The sequence below is a fragment of the Danio rerio genome, chromosome 22 (genome assembly GCF_049306965.1).
Source record: "Danio rerio strain Tuebingen ecotype United States chromosome 22, GRCz12tu, whole genome shotgun sequence".
Lineage (NCBI taxonomy): Eukaryota > Metazoa > Chordata > Actinopteri > Cypriniformes > Danionidae > Danio > Danio rerio.
In genome coordinates this window covers 21,558,909-21,585,094 of record NC_133197.1, presented here as the reverse complement: position 1 = coordinate 21,585,094, position 26,186 = coordinate 21,558,909, and the positions used below count along the sequence as shown (strand labels likewise).

Here is a 26,186-nt window from a genome sequence, read left to right as displayed (position 1 = left end):
CCCGGATTAATAAAGGGACTAAGCCGACAAGAAAATGAATGAATGAATGAGTTGCTGCAGATCCATGACGCAAATCTCCCATTCCGTGACACATCCAAAATGTGCTTTATTGGATTGAGATCTGGGGATTGTGGAGGCCATTTGAGTACAGTGATCTCATTGTCATGTTCAAGAAACCAGTCTGAGATGATTCACGCTTTATGATATGGTGAGTTATCCTGCTGGAAGGGGCCATCAGAACATGGGTACACTGTGGTCATAAAGGGATGGATGTGGTCAGCAACAATACTCAGCTAGGCTGTGGCGTTGACACAATGCTCTGTTGGTACTAAAGGGCCCAAAGTGTGCCATAAAAATATCCCCCACACCATTATACCATCAACACCAGCCTGAATTGTTGATACAAGGCAGGATGGATCCATGGTTTCATGTTATTCTCGCCAAATTTTGACCCTAACATCCGAATGTTGCAGCAGAAGTCAAGATTCATCAGACCAGGCAACGTTTTTCCAATCTTCTATTGTCTAATTTTGGTGAGCCTGTGCAAATTGTAGCCTCAGTTTCCTGTTCTTAGCTGACAGGATGGGCACCCGGTGTGGTTTTCTGCTGCTATAGCCCATCTGCCTCAAGCTTAGATGTGTTGTGCGTTCAGAGATGCTCTTCTGCAAACCTCGTTTATAACAAGTGGTTATTTGAGTTGCTGTTGCCTTTCTATCAGCTGGAACCAGTCTGGCCATTCTTCTCTGACCTCTGGCATAAACAAGGCATTTGCGCCCACAGAACTGCCACTCACTGGATATTTTCTCTTTTTCGGATCATTTTCTGTAAATACTGGAGATGGTTGTTTGTGAAAATCCCAGTAGATCAGCAGCTTCTGAAATACTCAATGCCTGTCTTGCACCAACAACCATGCCACATTCAAAGTCACTTAAATTAGCTTTCTTCCCCGTTCTGATGCTCAGTTTGAACTGCAGCAGATCGTCTTGACCATGTCTACATGCCTAAATGCATTGAGTTGCTGCCATGTGATTGGCTGATTATAAATTTGCGTTAACGACCAGTTGGACGGGTGTACCTAATAAAGTGATCGGTAAGTGTATAAACATACACACAGACTTTTTGAGAAACGTTTATATACTGACAGTCAATGGGGTCCAAAAAAATATTGTCTAGACCCCATTGACATCATTGTGAGAAAAAAAAAAACTAAGAATAAAGTAAGACTAGACCAACATAGGGGCGAGTAGATGATGACTGAATCATGATTGGTTGTGTATTGAGACATTAACCATCTTATTAGAAAGATAAGACTCCATTTCAGTCAGTTACAGTACAAGCCACTGAAAGAGGCGTATCATAAATAATTTCATTCTACTTCCCTTTTTTCTCCTCAGACAATAAAGTGACATTATATGAAAGCCACGAACGTCTTTAGTGGCAGTCCTGTTGGCGGCTGTTCTTGAATCCGAGACTGAATTACGAGTTACCTGGCAAGTTTCCTGACAGACGGGGGGAAAATTGCGAGTGCGTTATCAGCCACACAAAACCTGAGCTGTGATTCATAGACTGCCAATTCATATCAGTGCAATTATAGATGAAACAAATTGCAGAATGCCATTTCATCAAATTGAATCTCAAATTGAATAAAACCTTGAATAATTAGTCAGTAAGTGTGAGGAGTATGAGGAATACGGGAAATGTCTGAAACGAAACAGCAAACAAACATTATGTACAGCAACACTACACTAGAATCTATTTTCTGTAATATGTATATACTATAATGTCTCAATTATTTCTCCTACAATCAAAGGCGAATTAATAAATATAGACTTTCTCGTTTCTTAATTTTTTTTGTTGGACAATACTTGTATTAAAATTTGCAAATATATCGAAGTCAAATTTGACATAAAATTTGTCAAACATCAAAAAGATCTTAACTCTGTATTGATCGTTGTTTTTACACCTCTGTTTTCCTACAGCTCTTCAACAGTTGTCTTACAAAGAATTTAACTGATACCTACCAAAAATTAAAACAGGAAAGGTTTCGAGGAAAATAAAAAAGCAACCTCAATTGTTCCTCTGTGTGGCTTTGACCAACATATTTTTATGGATGAATTAAACAGAAGTCTCAACCCAAACTTACTACATTTAAATTAAGCAATCTGCACATACATTAGGTCTTAGAAAAGTATTTACATTTTTTTTGTTTTGTTTTGGTTCAACTCTTCAACTTTTGGAGCTTCAAACACATAAAAGTGAAACTGAAAACAAATTAAAATGTTATTTTGAAAATATTACAAAAAAAATTGTACATTGAGACAGAACTGAGAGAGAACTGAATGTGGATTGTGCACCGTAGCTTTAAAAGGTTTTTGCAATTATTTTGGGTGGCTCTAACGGTCATTACCCTAGTTATGCATTATGTTGACATTGAAGTAAGGTTTTTCAAAAAAAGTTTTTTTTTTTTTTTTTTTTTTTTGCTAATGGCACTAATTGAACATGGATTGCAAAGAGAATTGTATGTATTTATTGCATGCAATTATTTGAACATGCGTAAATTTCAAGGTAAATTTCACATACATAGCAAACACATAGAGCAGGGTTTGTCTGCGGACTGCAAGACATTGGCATAGCATATAGGGGCATAACTTGTAGTAGAGACGTTACTTAAAGTTTTGGAGAACCATATGTCAAAACTATGTTGTTGCACTGTATCCATTATTTATTAACATCTACACCTACTCCACATCTAAAACCTACCATCAAAATTATCGATGTCTATACCTACCACAACCCTAAATCCAACCATCACAGTTATTAACGTCTCCTGCCCCAACCCTAAACCCAACCATCACAGATATTAACGTCTATACCTACTCCAACCCTAAACCCAACCATCATAGTTATTAACATCTACACCAACCCCAAACCTAAACCCAACCATCACAGTTATTAAAGTCTACACATGCCTCAACCCTAAACCCAACCATCACAGATATTAACGTCTATACCTACTACAACTCTGAAGCCAACCATCATAGTTATTAACGTTTACATCTACCACAACCCTAAACCCAACCATCATAGTTATTAACATCTACACCAACCCCAAACCTAAACCCAACCATCACAGTTATTAAAGTCTACACGTGCCCCAATCCTAAACCCAACCATCATAGTTATTAACGTCTAAACCTTCCCCAAACTTAAACCCAACCAACATAGTTATTAATATACAGCTGCAAGTTGCGGAGGCTTTCATAGTTGACGCTCTCACCATTGTACTGTTATTTGCAACCACAGGGGGCGACACAGAGTAGGCTAACTTTGCTGGTCAATCTATGCTTTTTAGAACACTATCGGATTGGTTTAAGAAAGGATGATGGGGGGATCGGAAGAGCAGGCACGAATGGCACTCTCAAGAGAAATTTGAGATCTCATTAAGCGTACACAGCGGCCTCTGGTGGATTTGCAAAATCTGCAAAAAAAAAAAAAAGTTCCTGGGACGTACTTGGTGCTCTGCAGAAATGTATGGGTACGTTATCAAAATGAGCCTTAGGTTGAAATGTTCTCGCATAGGTATTTCTGTCATCTTGCCAACAACATCTCGTTGTGACATCTCGTATGGTTCAACGGGTTCTCGATAACTGCAAGTTATGCCTCTAACTTATTACAAGTTATCCCCCAGTCTTGCAGTCCGCACTTGGAGTGATAGCATATTCTGCGTCTTTCCTGCCGTGTACCGATAATTCTCCTCTATTCTCACTTTTGCACTGACTTTAGCACAGGTAAATTACACATTTTTGAGTGAACCCAGCATTAGTAATTTCCACTGATCCATTTGAAAAGGGGCCATTTAAACAACAATATTCATATAAAACTTTTCAAAAAAGCAATGAAAGTTTAGTTTATAGTTGTTGTGTAAACATGCTAAATTTGACATTTAATTCAGTGTGTTACTTTAAATTTAGTTCATGAAATTTACTAGCTATGTCTGAAAAATCCTTTCTACAACATATTCATTTTAGCGCAGATATGGTTTCGATTTAGTATATTAAAATCGAATCGGTCGACTTCCTGTGTTCATTTACATATTAAAAGCCTTATTCATTTTCTCCCCCTTCCGAACTGTGCTGTATCTTTCTGCGAATGCACATCTATTTACCGTTTCCTTTTTTTGGAGCTCTTTTGACAGCACTGAGAGTGGCTATTTTTAAATCGGTCATTTCAAATTGTGGCTGTTTGATGTAAATGGGGTCATGGCAGATGCGACAGCCCAATGGAAATTATAACGCGCTGGCGTTGCCAGTCTAGTGAAACTATACCAGAATGAGCCAATCGATGTGTCTGAGCTTAGAGGATCACAGCTGTATCCAGTACAGAGCACTGGACAGTCACACGCACTCGCCGAACACAGATTTCAGAAAGAGCCGAGTGTCCAGCGTCACAGCGGGATATGTGTACAAGCGACGGATGGCAAACAGCTGCCGGGTTGAACCAAGGGACACCCATTACATTTTGCCCCTCGTTAGACCGATGAGGACTAATACACACACACACATGCACCCACACACACATACCGCGGCTGCAGCAGGCGGAGAGGCTTTGTTGAACCTCCGCCGCATTGAGCCCTGCTACATCCGCCACATGCCGTGCGCAATCTGCTCCAGACAACATATACACACATGGACACACTCTGGGATTACACACAGACACATCTATACATACACATACTCATATACACACAGATTGGTGGTATAGAATGAGAGTGCGCTAACATGAGAGAGCTTATATAACAATGAGCTCCTGCCGAGGGAATGCAAGAACATTAAGCCATTATGAGCCAAAAGCTCATCACAATCCCGCTGATATCAAGAATAACAACACAACCACAAAAACACAACAGCACTCAAACACCCACTTCCAGATTTGAGCTTAAATACTCAAGCATGCTGCATAAACTACTTGCCTTGCCTCTGCATTTTCAGTGTTTTACCAAAAACAAAACAAAAATTTATGTCAAGTTTGTGTACAATGGACTCACCACTGGGGTGGCAAGGTGGCTCAGTGGTTAGCACTGTCGCCTCACACCATGAAGGTCGCTGATTCAAGTCCTAGCTGGGTCAGTTGGCATTTCTGTGTGGAGTTTGCATGTTCTTCCCGGTGTTGGTGTGTGTTTCCTCCGGGTGCTCCGCTTTACCCCACAGTCCAAAGACATGCATTGTGTGTGTGTGAATATGAGTGTATGCCTGTTTCCCAGTACTGGGTTGCTGCTGGAATGTCATCCGCTGTGTAAAACATATGCTGGAATAGTTGGCGGTTCATTCTGCTGTGATGACACCTGATGAATAAGGGACTAAAGGCCGATATATACTTGTGCGTCAAACGCACGAGTATGCTTCAGTGCAGCCTCCGCGCGGTCGCATAGCCCTCACAATGGCTGACGCATATGCAGTGGGTCACGCCGATCACTCGGCGCAGATGTATAAACCAGGCTTCAGCCGAAGGAGAATGAATAAATGTTTATTCAACACATTTAAGTTTCTTTCACAAGCAAATGTTTTATGCCATTCTTTAAATGAGCTAAAAGAATTATTAAAAATATTTTAACTTCAGTGTTGCCTTACAGCAAGAAGGTCGTTGGTTCGAGCCTCAGCTGGGTCAGTTAGCGTTTCTGTGTGGAGTTTGCATGTTCTCCCTGCGTTTGCGTTGGATTCCTTCAGGTCCTCCGGTTTCCCCCACAGTCCAAAGACATGTGGTACAGGTGAATTGGGTAGACTAAATTGTCCGTAGTGTACGAGTGTAAATCAGTGTGTAGCATTGCCCTCACAGTTGCAAACCGAATACTTTACATTATCGACAAGCAAAAGCAAAACGCAAAGAGGAGTTTCCCGGTGTCATAGCACAAATTAATTCTTCAGCTAATCAAGGGCCCCTTTTTTCCACGGGCCCTGGGGCTTCAGCCTCACCTAGCCATTATGTTAATCCGGCCCTGCTTGCAGTGACAAATTTTCCTAAATTTGATGGAATATTGCTAATATATAGGATCTTACAATAGTATAGATCCAACAAAAACCCAGTGACCTAATAAAAACAGTGACTTGTTGGTTCATGTGGGAGGTCCATCAACTGGCCCCAAACTCACTCACTCTGGCCTTTTGCCTTTTAGATAATCTCGTATCTTTATTTTGTAGCTGAAATATTCTTTAAAAAGTAGATTTTAAAATCTTACTAAGAGTTATTTACACAGCACCATTTTCAACTAAACCCATTTATGTATTTTGCACATTATTGTCACACAATCACAACAGTATTTTGAGGGCCTGAAAACGCTAAATCTACAGTCTTGGCCTGCCTAGTAACTCATTTTCCATTGTTTTTGCAGATCAGTGCAGATGAGGGTCATTTTGACAACATTGTCATCTGTATGCAAACCTTTCAAAAACTCTAAGCAAAAGCTTTTCATTTTCATTACATCTTTGTTGTGTAAACATGCCTTAAGTCTCAACAGCTTTGAAGAGAAAATGAGCTGCAGGTGTCCCGCCTTAAGTTTTTCATTCAGCATTTCCTTTAGGGAGACCATAAACACAACATGCCGACTACCTAAACTATTTCAGCTTAATTAAACCTCTCTATTGCTGGGATGTGTGTACACTGAGGCAATATATTGCTAAACTCAATCAGTGTCATATTTAATGCACAAATCTAAAATTGTTCTCCCACGTAAAAAATGCTACACTACCTGACAAAAGTCTTTTTGTCGATCCCAGTTGTAAGAGCAACAAATATTAACTTTGTTCAGATGAATCATCTGTTGAACTGCATCCCAATCATCACAAATACTGCTGAAGACCTATTGGAACCCGCATAGACCCAAGATTCTGACAGAAATCAGTCAAATTAGGTGAAGGAAAAATCATGGTTTGGGGTTACATTCAGTATGGGGGTGTGCAAGAGATCTGTTAAGGTCAACAGCCTGAGGAATCAAGACATTTGTGCTGCCCATTACATTACAAACCACAGGAGAGGGCAAAGTTTCCAGCAGGATAGCACTCCTTCTCATACTTCAGCCTCCACATCTAAGTTCCTGAAAGCAAACAAGGTCAATGAGCTCCAGGACTGGCCAGCCCAGTCATCAGACATGAACATTATTGAGCATGTCTGGAGTAAGATGGAGGAGGCATTGAAGATGAATCTAAAGAATCTTGATGAACTCTGGGAGTCCTGCAAGAACACTTTCTTTGCCGTTTTAGATTACTTTATTTATAAGTTATTTGAGTCATTGCAGAGATCCACTTAAAGACAAATTATTATTAGTTATTCCTAAAACTTGGATAGGCGACAAGACTTTTGTCAGGTATAGTAAATAGTACAGTGTTTTTGAACTAAACTATAGTGAAGTACTTGAATTAACATGTTGTGGTAATTATGTATTTGCTATGGTAACACAACAACTAACAGTAATATAAACAAATGACCCAATGGTACTTTTTACAAATAAACCCTACAACTATAGGGTATATTATATTACACCAGTGTGCTGTAGGTAAACTAAAGTGTAGTATAATATTTATTAGTTTCTTAGTTCACTGTACTTACATATGCTGTAGCATTCATTTATAAAGGGTTGTAAGTGTAATATATACAGTATAATAGTTTTCTTGTATGGTTCATAAACGCTTCATATTTACCAAAAAATCACTAAAGTCTTTCTGTTCCGTGTTGCTGTGTGCTTTCTATAAAGGCTCCTATATCTGGGACATTGTTTCCTCAGTGTGTTCAGCTTCGAGTTAAGGCTCGCTTATGAGACATTTCCATTTAGTTGGCACTGATATGTCAGCCAGGTCGATTAATTGGCTGATATATTGTCCATTTTTGTGCAAATTTGAATTTCCACTCTGCGTTTTCTCTCCGGATTGATTCTACATCAAAACATGCTGAGAACTAATGTTGGGCTGGAATGATGCAGAGACTTTTGTTGGCCGTGGCAGAGGTAATACGAGCGCCGCTGAATAGCCTTCTGGGCCGTTTCAGAGCTTTTTAAAACGGAACCGTTTCCAGCGGCCCTGCTGCACTATCAGCATGCAGAACCGGCGGACGTGATTTATATTTGTGTGAGTGCGTGCCAGCAAGAGCAGATAGATGGGGAAATAGTTCTGCTGTTATGTCACGCTTTATCTAAAATTCATCACCCACCGGAGAGATCAATACTGGAAATGCAATAAATTTGAATGCAGCGCAACATGTGTCTAAAATGCTTCATTTTATGGACTTGCGTTTAAACTGCCAGTCAAAAGTTTGGACACACTTGGCTGGATTTATGGCTTTCATGATATTAAAATCCATTCGGTTTAAAGTTAGATGGCTTGAAATGAGTTTTGTTGACCATATAGTGTCTGCACATGAATTTCTTTATATAACAGAAATGCCATTGTTTTTATTTTTAATGGATTATCTTGGGGTCGGATAGTGGAAGAAGATCAACCAATATGTGTTCAGAATCTCATTCAGTACTTTTGCATTTTCATCGTTGTTTTGCAGGATTCATAGAGTGGTTGTAGTTTCAGCCAAGGATGTTGAATTCATATACCATTGGTTGAATGTCTTAGGCATGTAGAACACAACATGGCAAATACTGATGTAATTATCAAAGTCAAACCCCCTTATAGACGTTGTGTTGTTGAAAAACTAGACCATAAGGCAGGGGTGTCCAAACTTGGTCCTGGAGGGCCGGTGTCCTGCATAGTTTAGCTCCAGCTTACTTCACCACACTAGCCTTGAAGTTTTAGTATACCTAGAAGGAGCTTGATTAGCTTGTTCAGATGTGTTTATTTGGGGTTGGAGCTAAAATATGCAGGACACCTGCCCTCCAGGACCGAGTTTGGGCACCCCTGTCTTAAAGGGTAGCTATTATGCAAAAATCACCTTCATAAGGTGTTTAAACACAGTTGTGTGGTGACAATTAGTGAATATAACCAACTTCTAATGGTAAAAATGTAATAATATTATTTTTTTATAATCACATTTTATAAAAATTGTCTGCAGAAACACTTTGATTGTCATTCTCACTTTGTGCGTGTCATCAGAGGGGGAAAGCCCCGCTCGTTAGTTGTAATCTCTCCCTCATCAGCATAGGACATTAGCCTTGTTGTTGAATCTGCCACTATGCTGACGCATAGGTATTTGAAGCTCCGCCTTCTTTTGAAAATCTCTTTTGTGTTTAAAGCGACAGTCACCAAAGTAGCACAATTTGGATCAAAGCCTAAAAGGGGCAGTTTCAAACAGTTATACAAGATTATTTGTGGGATATTTTGAGCTGAAACTCGACACAGACATTATAGGGACATCAGAGACTTATTTACATATTTTTAAAAGGGGCATAGTAGATCCCATGAGCATGCAAAATTTTGTCAGATGGTGCTGCGAAAAGGAGAGGGATAAAACAAGATGTTGCAACGCTGATAAATCCATCGATAGCAAATACACCTTACCACTACTCAAAATACCCCAGCAACAACATAGCAACAATGTGCAACTGCATAGCAACACCTTAGCAACCACATAGCAACACCTTAACAACTACCTGGAACACCTTAGCAACCACCTAGCAACCACTCAGAACAGCTTTGCCAACGCTTAGCAATGCCTTAACAACCAGTCAAAACACTCTAGCAACACCTTACCAATCACCTAGTAACACCTTAGCAACCCCTCAGAACCCCCTATCAATAGCCTTGCAAGAAACAAGCCAATCCATACTAGAAACATGCTAACCTAATTGTAGAACTGTTTCAAACCTCTTAAAACTACTTTTAAAAACTTCTTAAAAACTACCTTTAGTTTTCTAGTTGAATAAATTTCACAAAGGCTGCTAATCATGATTCTGATCAAATAAACCCTGATTGGTTGCTGTATGTCAGTCAGTTGTCCGCATTGGAGATTGTTGACGCTGCCACACATTTGTGGTGTCACAAGAGATTTGCCAGGATGCTCTAATGCTACATTCTGTTTGGACATCACTGTGCTAGGCATTTCCAGTCCCATTCTAGTAACTTTGTCAGAACAACAGGGAGTTGCCATCATTTTGTAGGGTGTTCCCACATGTCATCATGTCCTGCAACTTTCCTTTGCACTTGTACATCCTGATTTTGAGTTGGATGTGTTTCTGGGTCGACATAATTTGTTGATCCTAAAACATATTTTATGTCAGAACACTGAATTCAAACCTAATCCCTTCCCATAAACCTAACCCTGCCCATACTGTGCTAAAATCAGAGGGAAATAAACCCTGATTATAAACCTAAAGTTGACAAACTATAAACTTGTCCCTCAAATTTTATACAAAGTTTCTAAAGTAGGAACTTGTTGCACTTGGTAAAATCAGAATCTGCATGAGTTCACTTTTTAAGCACCAGCATCAGCCCCTCTTCATAATCCAGATCCTATTGTTCTCCACCAAGAAGGGGTTCAAACACTGGACAGAAGGTGGTGCATCACCATGTCATGTTCAATTCTAACATACATTTGCGACCCCAACTCTCGACTAAATCCTGCAGCATGACTTAAATCATTGTGATTCCTTGGTGCAAACTTGCAGTAAACAAACTCCACTAGGAGCATCTCATTGCCCCCCTTTCAAAATGACTACTTCCAGGGGCCCCTTGATATCCTCAGGACACCCACTTGGGGGCAGTCACGTCCTTGTTGAAAAACACTGCTTTACAATGGGGGTGCCCAAACCTGCTCCTGGAGGGCCACTGTCCTGCAGAGTTTAGCGCAAACCAAAAGCTAATCAAAGTTTTTAGACTTACTACAAACCTGCTGGCTAGTGTATTGTTGCTGGTTGGAGTTAAACTCTGCAGGACGCTGTCCCTCCAGGAGCAGGATTTGACACCCCTTCTTTACACCATTGTAATGTTGTTATGGTATTGTTAAATATTTGTTAGATGTTGCTTCGTAACCCTCAAGTCACTTAGATATTTTTTTGTCTACAAGGTGACAATCACAAGGCCATCATCTAGTGAGATTTAGAAAAGCACAGCAGCTTATGAATTCATATTTAAACTTCACCCAAAACTGACAATTCTGTCATCATTTACTCACTTTTCACAAACCCGTTTGAGTTCCTTTCTTCGGTTAAACACACAAGAAGACATTTGAAAGAACTTTGGAAGCTCTGGTAGCTGTTGCCTTGTGTAGTATTGGTTTTCAATACTATAGATGTCAGTGACGACCGGTTTCCACACTCTAAAAAATGCTGGGTTCAACCCAATTTTGGGTGTAAGATGGTCTAAACCAACTGCTGGGTTAATTTTTTAATCAAATTAATTGGACCAAATTTAACCCAGTCTTTGTGTTAGTCCACATTTTACCCAATTTGGATTTAAATATCCCAGCATTTCTAATGTGCAACACTTTTCTAAATATGGTCAAAACAATCTCAGTTTTGAAACCACTCAAAGGTGATTCAAATATAAATTTTTAAAATGCTGGATTATTGCTACCCAATTTTGGGTGTAATACAGTCTAAACCAACTGCTGGGTTAATTTCTTAATTAAATAATAGAACCAAATTTAATCCAGTGTTTGGGGTAGTCCATATTTTACCCGATTTGGGTTTTACTTACCCAGCATTTCTTAGAGTGCAACATTTTTGTAAACATCATTAAAACAATTTCAGCTTTGGAACTAGTTAAGGTTGATTTAAATATACATTTTTACAATGCTGGGTTATTTCAACCTAATTTTGGGGGTAATACCATCTAAACCAGGGGTGAGCAAACTCGGTCCTGGATGGCTGGTGTCCTACAGATTTTAGCTCTAACTTGCCCCAACACACCTGCACAGATGTTTCTAGAAAGCCTAGTAAAAGCTTGATTAGCTGGCCCAGGTGTGTCTGATTGTTGTTGGAACTAAACTTTGCAGGACACCGGCTCTCTAGGACCGAGTTTGGGTACCCTTGGGCTAAATCATCTGCTGGGTTAATTTTTTTAAATTAAATTTATAGGACCAAGTTTGACCCAGTGTTTGGGTTAGTTCATATTTTACCCAATTTGGTTTTAAAAACATCAGTATTTTTTAGAGTGCAGCATTTTTGTAAATATCATCAAAACAATCTCAGTTTTGGAACGACTTTAGGGTGATTTAAATACAAGTTTTTTTGTTTTTGTTTTTTTTTTGTGTTTTTTTTACAATGCAGGGTTATTTCAATCCAACTTTGGGTGTAATAGTCTAAACCAACTACTGGGTTATTTTTTTTAATTAAGTTCATTGGACCAAATTTAGCCCTATGTTTGGGTTAGTTCATATTTTACCCAATTTGGATTAAAATAAGCTTGTATTATGTAGAGTGCAGCATTTTTCTAAATATCGTCAAAATAATTTCAGTTTTGGAACCACTTGATGGTGATTTAAATATAAATTTTTAAAATGCTGGTTTATTTTAACCCAATTTTGGATGTAATACAGTCTAAACCAACTGCTGGATTAATTTTTTAAAATTAAATTAATAGGACCAAGTTTAGCCCAGTGTTTGGGTTAGTCCATATTTTACCCAATTTGGGTTTAAATAACCCAGCATTTCTTAAAGTGCAACATTTTTCTAAATATCATCAAAACAAAATCAGTTTTGGAACCACTTGAGGGTGATTTAAATATAATTTGTTTCAATGCTGGGTTAGTTCAATCCAACTTTGGGTGTAATACAGTCTAAACCACCTGCTGGGTTATTTTTTATTTTTATTTATTAAATTCATAGGACTAAATTTAGCCCAGTGTTTGGGTTAGTTCATATTTTACCCAATTTGGGTTTAAATAACCCAGCTTTCTTAGAGTGCAGCATTTTTCTAAATATCGTCAAAACAATCTCAGTTTTGAGACAGTTTTGAGATTTAAATATTATTTCTTAGAATGCTGGGTTGTTTCAATCCAATTTTGGGTGTAATATGGTCTAAACCAACTGCTGAGTTAATTTTTTTAATTAAATAATAAGACCAAATTTAACCCAGTGTTTAGGCTAATCTAAATTTTACCCAATTTTGGTTTAAATAAACCAGAGTGCAACATTTTTCCAAATATTGTCAAAACAATCTCAGTTTTGAAACCACTTGAGGTTGATTTAAATATTCATTTTTATTTTGAACTATTTTTTTGATTGCAAACTGAAGCTTGCTGTTTTATTTAACTGATAGAAATGTTTTCATCTTAACAATCTTCTGTGGTTTAGCGCTAAACACTTGTCTGCTCCATAAGCTACTCAAGGAACAAGTAGCAGGCGAAAGTGAAATACTAGAAAAATTAATATAGAGACTTCCCTTGGCAGGCACTAATAAAGAACGAGTAGGTGGGCGTGTCAAAACTTAAAATATTTTACCGCTCGTTAACCTCATATCGACACCTTTGGGTTTCCAGGTGCTGTCATTAGATATGATGAGACTTTAATCCCGAGATTAAACCGCAGAGAAGGTTTGATAGAAGAGAAGAGGTCAGGCACACACACATCACGGATGGGAAATAGAGTTTACAGAATAATAGAGGAGAAGGGCAGGAGAGAGGAGGATTAAAAAGGAAGGTCGGTAACGAGGGAGCCGATCAAGAAAGACAGAGATAAGGGGAGAGAAGAGGAAAAAAAGGATTTTTGAAAATCGAGCTATACACAGAGCAGTTACCGAGTGTGTAAGCGTGACAGACAGACGGAGAGAGACACGGAATAAGCAAGCAGTTGTGTCAGGTTTCATCTTCATCATTGGCGTTGCTGCTCATCTGCCTGCTGAAACAGAAACACACACGCTGATGCACTCAAATCCTCTGTCTTCCTGTAGTTTCAATGAGTCGTTAGTGTCAGGCCGCTGAGGCTTTAATTTGATTGATGATGATTCACCGCTGTTTAATTCATCATTGTGCTGATTGATGCTCTCGCTTGTGTTTTCACAGTACTACGAGATGTCCTACGGGCTCAACATTGAGATGCACAAACAGGTAAGACAGTCCTGTGGGGCGAATTTAGCAAACTGTTTTGCCTGTGGTATTTTTGTTAATGCTAAACATCGTCTCATTCTCTGTTCAAACTGCACACAAGTACGATCCAGTTTTTAAATCAGATCATCTGCCATTCAGTGATCTGACTGTTCACGTTTGTTACATATATCTATGTGGATTGGATCTGGATTCTAAACATCTTATTTCATGCAGTCTTCACACTTCACAAGTTCACACTTGTAAAATTTTTTGATATGGTTTGGATCCAGATTACAGATGTCTGATTTCGTGTATTCTGACTGTTCACATTTGTAACATATATGAATATTGTTTGGATTCTGATTATTTACATCTAATGCCATGCGATCTGACTGTTCACATTTGTTACATATATGAATTTGGTTTGGGTCTGAATTATAAACATCGGATTCCATGCAGTCTTACCGTTCACACTTGTTATATTTTTATATGGTTTGGATCCAGATTACAGATGTCTGATTTCATGTGTTCTGACTGTTCAGATTTGAAACTTATATGGATGTTGTTTAGATTATGAATAATTTACATCTGATGTCATGTGATCTGACAGTTTGTTACATTTAGGAATTTGGCTTGGATCTAGATTATTAACATTGAATTTCATGGAATCTGACCGTTTACTTTTGTAACACACATGGATATTGTTTGAATTATTAATATTAATATTTGATATGATGTTTGATATCATATTTTGATATTTGATATGATGTCGTGTGATCTGACTGTTCACATTTGTTAAATTTTTAATTTGGTTTGGATCCAAATTACAGATGACTGATTTCATGTGTTCTGACCAATCACATTTGTAACATATGTATGCGGTTAAGATCCAGACTACAAATATCAGTTTTCATGTGATCTGACCGTTTACATTTGTAACATATATGGATGTGGTTTGGATCTGAATTATAAACATCTGATTTCATGTGATCTTACCATTCACACTTGTAAAATTTTTAATATGGTTTGGATCCATATTACAGACGTCTGATTTCATGTGTTCTGACTATTCACATTTGTAACATATGGATGCGGTTTAGATCCAGACTACAAATGTCAGTTTTCATGTGATCTGACCGTTTACATTTGTAACATATATGGATGTGGTTTGGATCTGGATTATAAACATCTGATTTCATGTGATCTTACCATTAACACTTGTAAAATTTTTAATATGGTTTGGATCCATATTACAGACGTCTGATTTCATGTGTTCTGACTATTCACGTTTGTAACATATGGATGCGGTTTAGATCCAGAATACAAATGTCAGTTTTCATGTGATCTGACAGTTCACATTTGTCACATACTGTAAATGAATTTGGTTTGTATCTGGATTATAAACATATGATTTCATGCGATCTTTCCGGTTACATTTGTAAAATATATGGATAGAGTTTTGAATTGGATTATTAACATCTGATACCATCATGCGATCTGACCGTTCACATTTTTTACATATATGGATGTGGTTTGGATCTGGGTCATAAACATCTGATTTCATGTGATCTTACCGTTTACATTTGTTCCATTTTTTGATATGGTTTAGATTCAGATTACAGATGTCTGATTTCATGTGTTTTGACCGTTCACATTTGTAACATACATGGATATAGATTCTGATTATTTGCATCTGTTGTCATGCGATCTGACCATTCACATTTGTTATATATATAGATGTGGTTTGGATCTGGATCATAAACATCTGATTTCATGTGGTCTTACCGTTCACACTTGTTACATTTTTTGATATGGTTTGAATCCAGAATAACAATGTCTAATTTGAATTTGTTCTGACCATTCACCTTTGAAACATATATGGATGTGGTTTCGATCCAGACTACAAATGTCAGTTTTCATGTGATCTGACTGTTTACATTTGTAACAAAAATAGATATTCTTTGGATTCTGATTATTTACATTTTATACATCTTATATTTACATGCGGTCTGATAGTTCACATTTGTTACATATATGGATGTGGTTTGGATCTGGATTATAAACATCTGATTTCATGTGATCTTATACCATTCATACTTGTTACGCTTGTTTGTTTTTGATATGGTTTGGATTCAGATTACAGATGTTTGATTTCATGTGATCTGTTTTCATTTGTAACACATATGGAAATTGTTTGGATTCTTAATATTAACATCTGGGGTCATGCAATCTGACAGTTCACAAATATATGGATGCAGTTTGGATCTGGATTAAAAGTATCTGATTTTATGTGATCTGAGTTTGGGATACATCAGGATGTAGTAAGGATCTTGTTTATAAATCAGTTCAGTTTCATGTATTTTATCCATTTACACTTAAATTAAACATATGTGGATATGGCTTGAATTTGGTTTATAGATTTACCATGACCAGTGATTTGACCATTCACATCTGAAATGTGTGGTTTGGATCAGGTTTAATTAATGTCTGATTTCAATAACTGTCATAAAAATAGGATATATAACTTGTTATAATACTTTGTTGTTGTTTTAAATACAGAAGGCATTGGAATAGTTGAGTGAAATGTGCATCCTATACAGTACTTTGGGTTTTAAAAGGAAGAACTTGACCATGCACCTTGCATTTAACAAACCTGGTTTATACAAATCTTTTTGTGAACTGGATACTGAAACCCTGAAACCACATACGCATGGCAATACAAATAAACAACACTATCAGTGGATGCAATTCATTCTCATTGAATCCCCTGTGTGCGTTTGTGTGTGTGCGTGTGTGTGTGTGTGTGTGTGTGTGTGTGTGTGTGTGTGTGTGTGTGTGTGTGTGTGTGTGTGTGTGTGTGTGTGTGTGTGTGTGTGTGTGTGTGTGTGTGTGTGTGTGCGTGCAATTATATGGTTTTAATGGGGTTTTAGGGAGGGTCAAATCTCTCACGATGCTCCATAATTACACACATACTTATAACATTAAACCAAGACACAGCTAAAACTATAAAGTGGAATAATTTTTTTAAATAATATAATATTCATGAATCAAAAAATAAATACTGATTACGTAAAATATGATATATGAATCCTTATTTTTGTAGACAAATATGCATCAGATGATCCATGATTTGATGATTTGGTCTTTGGCGATCTATTAACATGCCCCCACTTCATTGATATTTAATGTTAGTATCTTCTGTAAGAATAGCCAGTGCCTGTGTGTGCCTCTCGTTTTGTTCCTCAGACTGATTTCCCTCTACATCAGTCTTTTCTGGCATGTGAGGAAGGGGGTAATCATACACTTTCTGTGTGAGCTGGCACAGATGAATGGAGAGTGATGGAGAAAGACAAGAAACAGACAAATGTCACAGGAAGGGAAATAAAATATCAGTGTAAAGTTTTGTCGAGAGCTTCCCACTTGTGGGTGGAGCTTCTGTCATCGTGCTTTCATTCAACAAACTGATTTGCTCTTAATAGGATTCCAGATTTCTGCGTCTCCGCCCTTCCTCTAATCCTGCTTTCATCGTAGTACTTTTATTTATTCGTTTATTTATTTATTTATTTCCTGTCAGTCTCTGTAGGTCTCACTTCTATCCCTGTGGATTTAAAACACTGGATTAAGATATGATTGCTGGATAGACAGAGATCTAGATAGTTCAGAGTGTGTGTGCGCGCACGTGTGTGTGTGTGCACACCATGTCTTCCTGACATTGTGGGGACACTTGTATATGAAAATACCAGTAGATTTTGACCTTGATTTAACCATTTTTTGACTTTTGAAAATGTAAAAATGCAGATTCATTTAAGAGTTTGGTTTAAGGGTAGGTTTGGAGTATGGGGATGGAATATATAGTTTGCACAGTATAAAAGTCATTACGTCAATAGGAAATCCCCATATAGATAGGTGTTTGTATGTATGTGTGTGTGTTTTAGAATTCTAGGCTGTGTGAAATTGCCACATGATTTTCAGCACTGCTCAGATGATGTCTTTTGCACATGATTGGCATCTCAATTATAGTTCACTGAATTTGAAAACATGTGTTCACTGAATCTCAGAATGCATGCATGTATTCGGTCAGGGGTCTGTATATAAATGTTTTGTTCTCTCTGTCTGTGTGTGTCCTTTTGTCTGCTTTATCTGTATGTTTTTCTGTAAATCTGCACTCATTTCTGAATTGTTGTGTACACCTGATCTAGTGCTTGCAAACACAAATATCTAGTCAGCCAATCACATGGCAGCAAGAATATTCACCCTCTTGATGTGGTTTGGATTTGGATTAAGATCGTTCGATTCCGTGTTACTTGTTTATGTTGTCATGGATGAGTCGTAACATTAAGTGAGTTTCTACTGGTGCTTTGTGAAAATAAGAGAACACAACAAATAAATGTGCAAAACAAAAATAACAATTTATTAAACAATGATATTAAACAATGAATATAGGAATTCAAAATGTACCTTAAATAACCGAATCAAACAAAAAACAGGAGTGTTGCCAAAATGAAGAAATAAATATAACAAAATAATCTAAAGGGGTGACGTGGTGGCACATTAGGTAGTGCTGTCGCCTTACAGCAAGAAGGTTGCTGGTTCGAGCCTCAGCTGGGCATGTTGGCGTTTCTGTGTGGAGTTTGCATGTTCTCCCAGCGTCACGTGGGTTTCCTCCGGGTGCTCTTGTTTCCCCCACAGTCCAAAGATATGCGGTATAGAATTGGGTAGGCTAAATTGTATGTAGTGGATTAGTGTGAAGGAGTGTGTATAGATGTTTCCCAGAGACGGGTTGCAGCTGGAAGGTCATCCGCTGCGTAAAACATATTCTGGATAAGTTATCGATTCATTCCGCTGTGGCGACCCCAGATTAATAAAGGGACTAAGCCAAAAAGAAAATGAATGAATGTATCTAACTAAATCCCAACCCACTAAACTAGCCAAAGAAAAATGCAGACAAAACCATAATCTTCAGCGTATGTGAAGCTTAACTATTCAAAACATAATTACAAGTGTGGCAACTCCTTCATGAACTAACTAACACAAGAAAACTATTCTGCTCAGAACTACTAGAATTCTCGTAAAGTACACACTGTTAGCAGTTAGCAAAACAAGATCTTATTTGATAATCCAATTCTCATAAATATCGTTCGACTTCCTAAAAATCTGAGCTGCACAAACTTATCCAAGGAATAAAGCACTTAAACGAGAAACAAGCTAAACAACAAAATAATATAAACACAAGTTAACAGGCTGGTCGACACATGTGAAGAGTTTCATTAAAATCAGGCGCTCCTCCTGAACTGCACAAGCGAACGTATTTTTAAACCATGATTGGTGCGCCGCTCCTGATTGGTGCGCAGAGTGGAGTCATAGAGATAATTGACAGCCTTCTCGCCCAATTGTTGCACATCTAGGGCAGGACAGAGTACACAACGGAAAAGATAAAAGAAAGTGACACACAAAACATTTAATGCGATTTGACTTCACATTTAAAGCTAAAATCTATGTGGTTTGGATGCAGTAAACAACCAGTGTCATATGTTGTAACTGTTTACACTAGTAAGATATGTAGATGTGGTTTGAATTCAGTTTATAAATGTATCTGTTTACATTTAAAACACAATTGGATAAGATTAAAATTTCATTCAACTGATCGTTTACAGTTGAAGCCTGTCTGTCTATTCATCCTATTCATCCATCCATCCATCCATCCATCCATCCATCCATCCATCCATCCATCCATTAATTCATTCATCCATCCATCCATCTGTCCATCCATCTTTCTGTCCATCTGCTCATCCATCTATCCATCCATCTGTCACTCTGCCCATCCATCCATCCATCCATTCATCCATCCATCCATCCATCCATCTGTCACTTTGCCCATCCATCCATCCATCTGTCACTCTCTCCATCCAGTTATCCATCCAGTTATCCATCCATCCGCCAAAGTATCTATAAATTTTTCCATCAGATTTTTTGTCCATCCATTCATCCATCCATTCATCCACCAAACTATCTATTCATGTTTCTATCAGATTTTTTGTCCATCCATCCATCCATTCATCCATTGCAGTTTCCATCCATCTGTCTAACAAACTATTCATTTTTACATCAATTTTTTTTGTCCATCCATCCATTCCCATCAATCTGAGTGTCCATCCATCCAGCCGCCAAACTATCTATTAATTTTTCCATCAGATTTTTTGTCCATCCATCCATTCATTCATCCATCCATCCATCTATCCATCCGTCCATCCATCCGGATTCTGTCTAGGTTTATGCGGTTTACAAGGACACAATTGTATAATGACATGGACATGACTTAATTGTATTCTATTACGATGGTTTATGAGGACATAGCCATTGTCCTCATAATTCAAAACACTAAAAAATCATACTTAACAAGTCTTTTTGTATTCAAATGCCACATGTGTCCTGTGAGGGCTGGGTTTAGTTGTAGGGGTGGGGTAAGATCATTGTGCCAAAAGAGAGTTTTCATAAACCATATATGCAGGTATGTGTGTGTGTGTGTGTGTGTGTGTGTGTGTGTGTGTGTGTTTGTGTGTGTGTGTGTGTGTGTGTGTGTTTTTTCCAGCAGTAGTGCGAGACAGCCTTTCTAATAGCTCTGGCATTATCATTACAGCCAATGCAGTGAGGTGTGTGTGTGTGAAAGAGACAGAGACAGCAGAACCATAAAAAAAAGTGAGAATAAAGAAGCCACACAACACACACACACACACACATCCATGCTCCTTTAAAGTGATGCCCCCGGATGCACGCTTGGTCTTATCAGCCTGCCCCCTTTATGTCTAATGGACTCTCTCTCTCTCTCTCTCTCTCTCTCTCTCTCTCTCTCTCTCTCTCTCTCTCTCTCTCTCTCTCTCTCTCTCTTCAAACATTTAAAGGCAGATATTAAGCAATGAAGCTCTAATCACTGATTGTGGTCACAGGCACAGAGGTATTCAATAAAGCCCTCATTTTCTCTTCTTCTCATCTGTCACACAGCTCTCTCTCTCTCTCTCTCTCTTTCTCTCTATCTCTGCTTGTTCTCTCTTAAATTCCCTCCTTCTCTCATTTTGGCTCGCTCTAGTGCTCTCTCTCCTTTTCTCTCTTTTTCTCTGGGCATCGTGCCAGCCTCTCTTCCCCTGGCGCTCCGCCAATCTCCCCCTCTCCTCTCTCTTTCTCTCTCGCTCTCTCTCTTTCTTTCTGATTGATGGCCCTTCCATTCGGAAAAAGGAAGAAAAGAAACAGAACGAGGGAGGAAAAGAGAGCAGTAAAGCACTGAGAATCAGACACACACACAAAGGAGGACACGGGCACACATATATGCACACATGCAGAGGCTCATGGGTAATTAAATGTGCGAGGGAAAAGCACTTACAGAGAGGCGATGAGGACGCATTCCTGCACATGTGTACACAAACACACAATCCAGTTGCATTACAAACAAGAAGGCCCTTGTGGGTCATCTGATTATATACTGTACAGTTGAAATCAGAATTATTAGCCCCCTCTTTATTTTTCCCCCTAATTTCTGTTGAAAGGAGAGAAGATTCAACACATTTCTAAACGTAATAGATTTATTAACTCATTTCTGATAACTGATTTATTTTATCTTTGCCATGATGACAATAAATAATATTTTAGATATTTTTCAAAACACTTCTATACAGCTTAAAGTGACATTTAAAGGCTTAACTAGGTTAATTAGGTTAACTAAGCAGGTAAGGGTAATTAGACAAGTTATTATGTAATGATGGTTTGTTCTGTAGAATATTGAAAAAAATAATTTTGACCTTAAAATAAATGGCTTTTAAAAAATTAAAAACTGCTTTTATTCTAGCTGAAATAAAACAAATAAAACTTTTTTTCCAGAAGGAATATTATTATTAGACATACTGTGAAAATTCTCTTGCTCTGTTACAAATTATTTGGGAAATATTTAAAAAAGGAAAAAGTTTCAAAGGGGGCTAATAATTCTGACATGACAGTAGGTATATTATTTGTTTTTGTAAAAATATTTGAATTATTATGCATTTCTTTTGTAAATAGATATTTTGATAACACTTTAAAATAATGCTCCGTTAGTTAATAAAGCTAGTAATAGATTAATTACAGTATTTATTCATCTTTGTTAATGTTAGTTAATGGTATTTAAGTTAGAAGCTCATGTTAGTTAATGTTAATTCATAGTGCATTACCTACTGTTACTGTTGCTTTAGATTTTAATAATGCATTTGTTAACGTTGAACTATAATTAATAAATGCTGTACAAGCTTATTATTATACATTAAAATTTTTGGACCATTATTTCAAAGTGTCACGCCCCATTCACTTTGAATGGGTGACGTCTAGCCGAACTGAATTGTGGATCTGTCAACATGACGTCGCTTGCTACAGACGTTGGAAATTTCTCAACTATTCAAGCGCCAACGAAATCGTCAGCCAATCCGATTGCTTTATGCAAACACCCCCGCTTAGACAGTAGCTGATTGCAGGCTTATTTCATTGGCTGACGCAATCATCATTGCCCAACTTCAGACACACTCTCTGTTGACGCTGAAACCCCATGTAATTTGGGCATTACCAATATTAAAAAAAAAAAAAAAGTCATTAAAGGATGAATACGCTGCTGGAATCAGCTCCCAGAAAGGATAAGATGTGCTCCAACATTAGACACATTCATATCAAAACTGAAAACACATCTGTTTAGCTGTGCCTACTAAATGAGCACTGTGCTACACCCGACAGATTGCACTATTGTGTCTTTCTTTTCTTTTTCATTTGTTTTATAACACGTTTTAACATATTTTGTTCTGTTTTTAAGAATTTTTTTCTTTGTTATTTTTGTTTCTTATACTTGTTTCTTTTAATCTTGGTCATGCAAAACACTTCAAATTACCATTGTGTATGAAATGTGCTATATACAGTAATTAAACCTGCCTTGCTTAAAATATTTGACTTATATCTTTTTTTTATATTCCACTACACATTATGTGTTTTATCTATGAATTATTCTTTCCATTTTTTTTTTTTTTTGTATTTTAAATATTTTGTCAAAACTTCAGTTTAAACAATATATTTAAGTTTTTCGCTTTGGTACATTTCTCAGATCAGAATTGATATTTGCAAAACAGAAAGGGAATTTTTCAAAAAATTTGTATACTATTAGCAAAACAACATGGATTACCTGCAAAACCCATTTTTTTGCTCAAAATCCTTAGTCACAAGTCATTGTGTATACATAAGACAGTCAAATTACTTGTCAGTTTAGTAATTTTCTAACTTGTCAAGTCATGTTGTCAATTTAACTGTGTACTCTGAAGAGATGTTCTTATGTAGAGATAAAGAAGAGATGTTCTTATGTAGTTTTTGGGCTCTTTGTACTGCATTTTGTTGCCAGATCTTGTCATTGTGATACAGAGAAAGGTAAATACAGCACTGCATGACACACAAAAAAGCAAAAAACAAAAGTAGAAATGTGAACAAAGAAATCTCCTTTGGGATGCACCTTCATTAGAAGAAGTCTAGATTCACTTGAGCAAAATTTGCCAATTGTAGACAGATATAGAAAAAAATCTAACGGGAATGTCTTTGAAAATGCATTATGACAACTTGTTCAGCCATTTTGCATGTAAAGACTTATGCTATAAACAAATGAATTAGTGTTGTGGGGGGTGAGACTTTTCAACAGAGACCAAAACAATACATTTTAATCAATATGACATAAGCAATTGATAATGTACTGTAGGAAACATCCAAGAATTGTACATAATCATTTGCATGGATGTACAAAAGCATTTGAAGAGTTCAGATGCAAAATCCACTAAATGCCACTTAATACTGCCAAAAATGATATAATGACATTGAGTGAATGCTATTGGCACATTGTACATGTTATTTGAAATCATCTAAATCGCAGAGTCAGCCTTTGACAGCAAAAGCCGCTATATCCTCAGAACCAATCAGAAGAAGCGAATCGAATCATATGTTTTCAATGTAGCAGATACGCTGGCTTTTATTGGGCTGTTTTATTGCACTTTCGATTTGTTTTTAAAACATGATTTTTGATGAACTGCATGAGCCTGTCCGACTGTCAGTGAATGGCAAATGAAAACGTCCCTTACCTCAAAAAAAAAATAAGCAAAAGAAAACACAATGTACAGTCAGAAGTGTAGCATGCACTCATAAAGATTTCTTGCGCAGTGATGCTACTTTGAATGAGTCGGATTTGCTACACATTAAACAGCAACTGCGTTTCACGAAAGACAAGAGTTAGGACGCCGTTCTTATATCCCACATGGATGCTATGAGGATAAACAATAGATGAAAAAGAGACCAAGATCTTGAGTATATTGAGGATGAATAAATGACTGCTTCTGGAAGACATCCTCTTTTTTGCACAAAGTAGGCCTTACTTTGTGTTTTATTTGTTAATGTAAGCTATTTTTTAAAATATAAATATAATGTATAATACTGTACATTAATTCTATTACTTTAATAAATTGTATATATATATATATATATATATATATATATATATATATATATATATATATATATATATATATATATAATTGTTGTTTTTTTTAGTAATGGACAATACACAGATCTTGATGTTTCACAACATGTTTTTACACTACATTTTTTGAATCTAACAAGCTTGTTTACATTGCTCTACTTACATTAAATCCAAATCCCTAATATCAGAAATGACAATGGATTGTTAAGATTTAATTATTGTCAATTTTAATGTTATTGATTAATGCACTTGACTTTTATCAGGGGTTACCACAGCGGAATGCCACTTACTTGAAAGATGTATTTTTAATTTCAGGTGGTTTGTGTTTGTGTTTTATTTTTGGTAAAATAATTTCTAATTGCATCTTTAGAGATTTTCAACTAATTACACTGTCTTGTCCCAATGGTGGATTCAGAGGTTTTTGCAAAAAAAAGCAGAAGTGGATTTAGCTGGTTTTGACGCAAAACAAAAATGTACCTTGTTAAAAAACAAAGAATTGTCTACAGTGACATTTTTGAGAAAAAAAGTTTTTTTTTACTAGATAATAACCTGATCGTTACATATAAAATGAAACTTCTGAACCTAATCAGAGGAGCCTGATAGAAAATGCTCATTTACAAGAAAAGAGGTCTGATGGATTTAGAGGGTTTTGAATCTGAACTCTTCATTTGCAACTTGTTCAGTGGAACTGCTTATTTGATGTGCACAAGTGACACAATGATGTGAAGACTAAACAGGTAGTTTTGAGAAGTCTGATCTGAGAAATGTACCAAAGCGACTGAGAAACACTGTAAAATTTTAACATCAATCTTAACTCATTAAGGAATAAATATTATAGCGTTTAAATTTGCGCAGACGCCCAGAACTGTCGACTTTCTGACATGCAAACATGTCATGCAGACATAGCAGAAATTTGATTTATTTCATTTTGATGGTAAAAAGCTAATAATTGTTGAGCACACACACACACACACACAAAGCAAGTGTAAGCAAATGTTGAGACGCGTTCACCCACTCACGTGAATTCTGGGTAAATAAATGTGCACACACACTCAGCGGGGCATCTGCACCTACTCCGCTCCTTTTGATCGAGTGACAAAGCCATTATGCTAAAAGGTTGGCACCCTGGGAGTTCCTCACAAACACGCACACACACGTCTTGTTTTCCTTCTCCGTTTCTTCATTTCCCTGCCGCGTTCCTCTCTCGTTCTCAAACTGCACTCGGTTTCATTCCAAACCGGTTACATCACTCGCTCCCTCAACCTCATTATACACAAATGAGCTCGGTTTCACTCACGCACACAATCTGCAGATGTTCAGCATCACCGCTACACTGTGTCCCAGTGAGAAAAAAAAAAACAGCCGAACACGCTTTCCTTTGCTCGTCTGCAGTCACATATGGCAGGAGTAACAAGTATTCTGCCAGGTAGGAATAATATTTCTGGTTAATAACCGCTCTAAGAAATGTCATAACCAGATTTTAGCCCTAAGTAGATACAGATGTAAGATGCCATCTCATTTGTTGTCAGATACCTGTAGGTAGACACAGGATAGGTACATGAATTGACAGACAGATGGACTAATAATATAAACGTAGGAGGATAGATGGATGGAAAAATATGTTACCTGATTAGCAGTGTTTCCTTTATATACAGTAAATAACCGTTTATTTATTATTTATTGATAGATGGATGGATGGATGGATGGATGGAGA

The 26,186-nt window shown here is 37.3% G+C and overlaps 1 protein-coding gene across 2 annotated transcripts in view; it reads left to right on the top strand.

The window, feature by feature from the left end:
- Positions 1-26,186, top strand: part of tle2b (TLE family member 2, transcriptional corepressor b) — a 117,095-nt gene that overhangs the window by 54,351 nt on the left and 36,558 nt on the right. For both annotated transcript variants that reach the window (XM_073937810.1, XM_005170536.6), the window contains one exon: positions 13,933-13,977. In XM_073937810.1, the coding sequence (XP_073793911.1) occupies positions 13,933-13,977 (45 nt within the window). The remainder of the gene's footprint in view (positions 1-13,932; positions 13,978-26,186) is intronic.